The sequence below is a fragment of the Panthera leo genome, chromosome A2, assembly GCF_018350215.1.
Source record: "Panthera leo isolate Ple1 chromosome A2, P.leo_Ple1_pat1.1, whole genome shotgun sequence".
NCBI classification, from domain to species: domain Eukaryota; kingdom Metazoa; phylum Chordata; class Mammalia; order Carnivora; family Felidae; genus Panthera; species Panthera leo.
Window position 1 is genome coordinate 74,528,452 of NC_056680.1, and position 5,964 is coordinate 74,534,415.

Below are 5,964 nucleotides of genomic sequence, written 5' to 3' on the forward strand. Positions count from 1 at the left end.
GGCTGCAGGAGGGCGATTCCCTCCTTCTCCAGTTCTCTCTAATTTCTCCCGCACATACTGGTCCTGAGCCCATGAAGTGAAGCTGTCGTTCATCAACTCTTTGCTGTCCTGAAACATAGTTTGTATGGAGACGGGTGCGTACGTGGTGACTCTGTACTATTGTGTCATTTCTGGTTTCAGTCATTTCTCACCTGAGCCCTGGTGCTCGTGGTAAGAAATGGTGTTTGATCCCACAGCATAGATGCCAGGAGTGCTCAGAGTTCTAGGTTATTATGGCTTTCACTTTTCTCAGTGGATATGTACAAAGGGAGTAATTTTTAGAGACGAGGATTCAACTATAGATCACAGTTTTGCTAATCCTTAAAAATTGTATATTTGCATTTTCCCCTTATACTGACATCTTGCTAAGTAACGCTCTCAACATGAATTTAAAAATATGAATATAAACAAATTGTAATCACCACTAACAACACTAAGCCCACAGGATGCAATTTAAGATTTTTTCATTCTCTCTCCCCCCGTCGCCCTCCTCTAGGGCACCTTGTGCTCATGAATAAACTTTGGGGCCAATACTGCCCTCTTTTCTGTGCTGTAGCTTATAGCTTCTTTAACATTCTGGTGGAGGAGATTTCTCACTACTTTTCTTGTTTTAAGGATTCTCTTTCTGCTCTAGGTGATGGTAGTTTTATACTTTCTTAATTTTGAAAGCATGCCCCATCTGGCCCAGCAGGGATTTTCCCGGACCGCAGACACTCACGCTTGCCTGGGACAGTCGGCTTTTGGAGCTGTTCCTGCAACAGCCTCGTGTCCCCTGCACGTGGTCCCTGGGCAGAGGATGGTCAGCCAGAGTCCCTGCCCTTCCTCCCTTCCCAGCTTCTGCGATGACACGTGTTATTGTACTCTTTTTGATTACAGCCATCTATCAGGTGTGAGGTGCTAGCTCAATGTGGATTTGATTTACATTTCCCTGAATTCCAGGTAAACAACAAAATCATTGTAGTTTATGTCCAAATATCGCATTGCATTTTGCAATTTCCTGTAAATCTGACAACCTTTGTGAGGCTGCCTTTTTACTTGAGGAGGAAATTCTCTATCAAGTTAATTTGTTATGAGTGCACACATACACACACACACACACACACACATTTACCTTTGAGAAGGGTCCAATACACACCAACATAACTGATCCTAATTTCTTCTAATAAAGCTGGTTCCATGATTATCAGATTTGCTCAGCTGTTTTCCAAAGTCCAATGTGAGGAATGTCTTAAGGAGCCTGACGGTCGTCATCTGTTGACTGGGAACACTAATGTGTGCCTCACAGAATTTTGCAACTCTCAAGGGTTACGAAAGTAACGTTTATGTTTGAAAAAGGGCCTGGTCCCAGCCTTGACATGTAGTGGGTACTCTGATGTAGTTACTGAATTAGAAATGACAGGTCCACTCAATGTGATGTGTTCACGGTACAGAGGAGGGATGGGGGGTTGGGGGGGAGGTTCGAATCCTGCCTCAGCTGCTCATGGCTTTGTAATATTGAAGGAATCACCTGTTTTGGGGAGCTTTAAAGATGAGAAACAATGAGGCATCTGGAATGAGGGTTTTCTTCTTCAGCTTGAAGTATTTAAAGTTCTGTGATTCTATAGCGAAGTGTGAATGTCCCGGATGCTACTTACGACTTGGTTTTAAAAATGGGACTATTAACCTAACAAAAGAGAAATATATTTAAGGAAAAATGTGGATTCAACACAAAGTGTTATAAACATGTAAATGGAAGAAAAAAGGAAGAATATTTTATGGACAGTCCACTCATCAAATTATATCAATGTCTTTCCTCTTTTGGGCTTTCGGGCTTGTCCCGTTCACCGAAAGTTGACGTCATGTCTGCATCCCTTTATTCCACGTGACCAAGGGAAGCGGTCACACTGGACGAGATCTCGGACTCTCTGCTGGGCGGAGGGGAGCTGCCCCAGGTGAGGCGAGCACACCAGCCTCTCAGAGGTTAACCGAGCAGGTCCAAGCTTCAGCACCTGGCCCTCTGCACAGGGTCTGCCTGAGTCCACACCTGCTGTGACCCAGCCGCCTCTCCCCTGGGGCTGAGGTCTGGGGCCATCAGAGCAGCTTCATTCAGGCAGCAGCGGGATGACCTGGGGGGACAGGACGTCCTGCTCCCTCAAGTGCAGCGTAATTTCTCTCTTCCTGGAGTCATTGGGGTCCTGATCAGAACCCTCCACTCTCCACATAAGGGTGGCTACTCTTTCTCTCTTGCTGAAGAGTTTTCCCTATTATTTCTTTAAACATGAGCATCTTTTAAGAAATATGACCTTTAGTGCCACTTAGAGAAGAGCAGGCACACCCCACAGCAGGAAGAGTAGAGGAAAGGTGAACAATGGTCACCTGCTGACATACATCTCCAGGCCCAGGATGGAGCCGCTCCTGCCCAGGGTCCCAGGTCAGCAAGCAGAAATGTAGGTCCCTTTCCTGTCCCTGTCAATGCTGCCCTTGACCAGAAACAGTATATCCCAGCCAGCTGGTCCCCATCACCAGGAATCTGTAATGATTTCCCTGTTCTAAATAGGATCAGATATGCAACCCCAGCCAATCAACCTGAGCCAAAAGCTCTCTCCTTATTCCCTCAGTGACCTGCTAGCCTTGTAGGGAGATCCCTGAACCCCACCTAATCCTGCCTGTTCCCCCTTGGCTGCTTCTAAGGCTCTATAGACTCCCTCTTGCCCAAATCCCTGGGGAACCGTGTCCACTGCTTGTGAGGCACTGAACGCCCCAATCCATGGATTATTCTTCTTTCAATAAAGGACATCACACTCTACAAACTAAATTGTTTCACTTTTGTCATTTGACACACCCAAGAGAGTATTTGGCTGGAGGTTTGGGGCAGACTTCATTACCCACTGAGCCTGGGAGCTGTTGAGAGACTTTAATGTGAGTAGTATTTGAATAAAAACGGTAACAGTAATTGAGAGAAACAGACTTTTGAATGCTGACCATGTGAAATAAAATTTATTTTCAAAAAACAGTAGAAGGTTGTGGATTTTCTCCCCCAAAGTAAGATTTTTCTCATTGGTGAAAATCTAGGAAATAGAGAAAGCAGGAAGAAAAATGTCACCCAATTTGTCACCACCCACACTGCTCACCTTCTATATTGAGACTCTTTCCACCTGCCGTTTTGCTGGTCAGATGTCTCCCCCATTGTCACTCTCTGTTCCACTTAACACTTTAGCACAGCTGCCCTAGACACCTGCTGAGGGTCTGAATGATGGGCCTGGAATATTCTTTTTGCAGAGCATCTACTCAACACCTCACCATCTCAGCACAACCTGAAAGTCTGCATTTTGGGACACTTTAGCTTTGAATCCCGGTTATAGCTCAGCATGTCTGCCCTCCAGTTTTACCAGGAAGAGGAGCACGGGAGCTGGGTCTGGTCATGGGTGCTGCAGGACCCAGCCCTCCAGCCCAGCCAAGTCCCTTTCCTGGCTGTCCCCACTGCCCTCTCCCTCCAGGCGGTCAGCCTATAACGAGTATAACAAATTACTATAACTATACCCAGGAAGCCTTGGTATACTTGCCATAAGTGAAAAGGAATTTTCGTTTCGGTTGGAAGTCAATGCTATCTTTATTTCTCACCCATTTCCTGTGCATTCCTCAGCTGACCCCTCACAAGGCCCTGCCTTTCCCATTTTTGAAGATCTGATCCTGGGACTGCAGGACCTGGTCCCACCGCCTGATCTACACTGCCCCTGGGTCGATGCAGGCTTCTTCCTTTGGATACACACACACACACACACACACACACACACACACACACAGGTGTGCCCACACAAGCCCACATCCTTTTTTTTCAAAACTAATCCTATGAGAAAACATCTACTGCCCAGAAAACATCTACTGCCAATAGTCCAGTGTTGAGGTGAAACACCCGTCCCCAACATTTCCTGAGCCTTGTCTATGCACCTGGGACAGGCTACACGCTTTGCTCACATTTCCTGTTCACTCTGCCTGCAAACGAACGAGGTCCCTTTTGACAGATGAAGAACAGGAGGAGAAACAGCTCGCCCACGACTGCACAGCTATCATGTTATGTGAGGGCACTTAATCTCCTGATGCCACCTCTGGGGACAATGCTCCAGTGCCCGCTTGGGAGCCCCATGCCTTTTAGGCAGGGATTGCTGCTCTGCTTGTCCCTGCCCCCCAGGGAGGCTGCACAGCCATTGCTCTGTGAGTGCCAGGTGGCCATTTGAGGCTTGGGATTTGTCTCCAGCCAGACCCGGCTGTCATCCCACCTGATTCCTCTTAGGCATGCAGCCTCGAAAAAGACACTGAGCAGAAACAAATTAGTGCTGTGCTCCATAGTCCATGTCGAATCAAAGATTGCTATTATTAGTGGTGTTTTTATTGTACCAAAGCTCTTCCGTATTCTCAGCACCCTGACCGTTGGGGGTTCCTCTCCCCATTTTGTGGTCAGACCTGTCCCTGCCCTCTGGCTCCACCCTCCAGCCTCTCTCTCTCTGTCTCTCACCAGCAGGTGCCTCAGGGATGAAGAGCTCAGAGCCTAACCTGCCCTCTGCCACCCATCCAGTCAGTCTCCGTCCAGCAGGTACATCTGGGAGGTCACCCTGGGCTTCTCTCCACCAGCGGGGAAGCAGAACCATGCTGGGTCCCCTCGCCTTCCTGTGTGCCCTCCTGTATCCCGGTAAGTCCTGACTCCCTCCCCAGTGCGGGTGGGTGGGGTGCCCTGAGGCTCTTATCCTTCCCTGTCTCACCGCTGTCCCCCCTTGCAGGTGGCGTGGCAGCAATTAATGTGGAGCAGCCAGCCGTGGTCGTGGCGCGTGCAGGCAGCTGGGCCACGCTGCCCTGCAAAACCAGCGCCTCGGTCAGCTACATCCACTGGTACCGCCACCAGCAGGGTACAGCCCCCAAGAGGATCCTCATGCTGGATATGTCCAGCTCATATGTGACCAGAGATGGTGTCTTGACAGCGGACAAGGTCCATGCCAAGAAAGGCAAGGATAGCACAAGCTCTAACCTGTTGCTGCTGAAGCTGGCGAAGAGCGATGAGGGCGTGTATTACTGTGCTGTTTGGGAAGAGCAGAGCACAGCCTTACGGGAAGCTCAGGTCCTTGAGCAAAAAGTCTCCAACTCCCAGGGTGCTCCAGTCCTGGACTTTCCATGGGTGCTGGGTCCCTGAGGTTTCCTGGGTCAACCGAGAGTACCCTGGACACTGGAGAACACCCCTCTCCGCGGGTCCACTGCACATGACCCAGGAGGCTAAGGAGCCCTGGCTCACAGGCTGGTGCAGACCCAGGGGGCTGTCCCGTCTGGAGGCACTTTTCTAAAGATCGTCCAGGGCAGACCTTCTGAAGCATCTGGAGCAGGATCTGAGCTGCACAAGGCAGCAGCCACGAGCACCAGGCACCAGCCCAATGTGGCTACTGAGCACTTGAAATGTAGCCAGTGCACTAGTCCACGCCGCGATGGGCTGGTTGTGTAGCATATTCTGGAGACTATAAAAGAAGATGAAATATATCCTTAAAAATTTCTATATTAACTGCACACTGAAATACTATTTTGGATATCATTCACTAAATAAAATTCGTGCTAGAATTATTTCTTTAACTTTGTTATTTATTTAACCTTGTTGTTAACGCAGCATTTAGGGAGTTTTTAATTTGTGTCTCAAATTGTGTCTAACACTTACTTCTATTGAACAGAGCTGTGCCGGACTGACGATTCAAGATTCTGACCATCTCCAATGAAGAATGTGGGAACGACATATCGCGCAAATAATTTCAAGGCCGAGAGACTCTCTGGGGATTCCACACAAAATGGGTGCAAGCCGAGACTGGAAGGCAGCTCCTGACTCCAGTTTCTAAGTTGTCACCCCGCCCACCGCTGGTTCCTGTGCAGAGAGAGAGACTCCTTGATCAGAAGCCCAGGAAACACTGTGGCTGA

General features: G+C 48.8%; 1 gene segment (V, D, J or C); it reads left to right on the forward strand.

Moving 5' to 3' along the window:
• The first annotated feature begins 4,032 nt into the window (after positions 1–4,032).
• Positions 4,033–5,701, forward strand: LOC122206011. The segment is given in 3 exon segments: positions 4,033–4,094; positions 4,535–4,705; positions 4,794–5,701. Coding segments are annotated over 3 exon segments (585 nt in total).
• Positions 5,702–5,964: the final 263 nt, after the last annotated feature.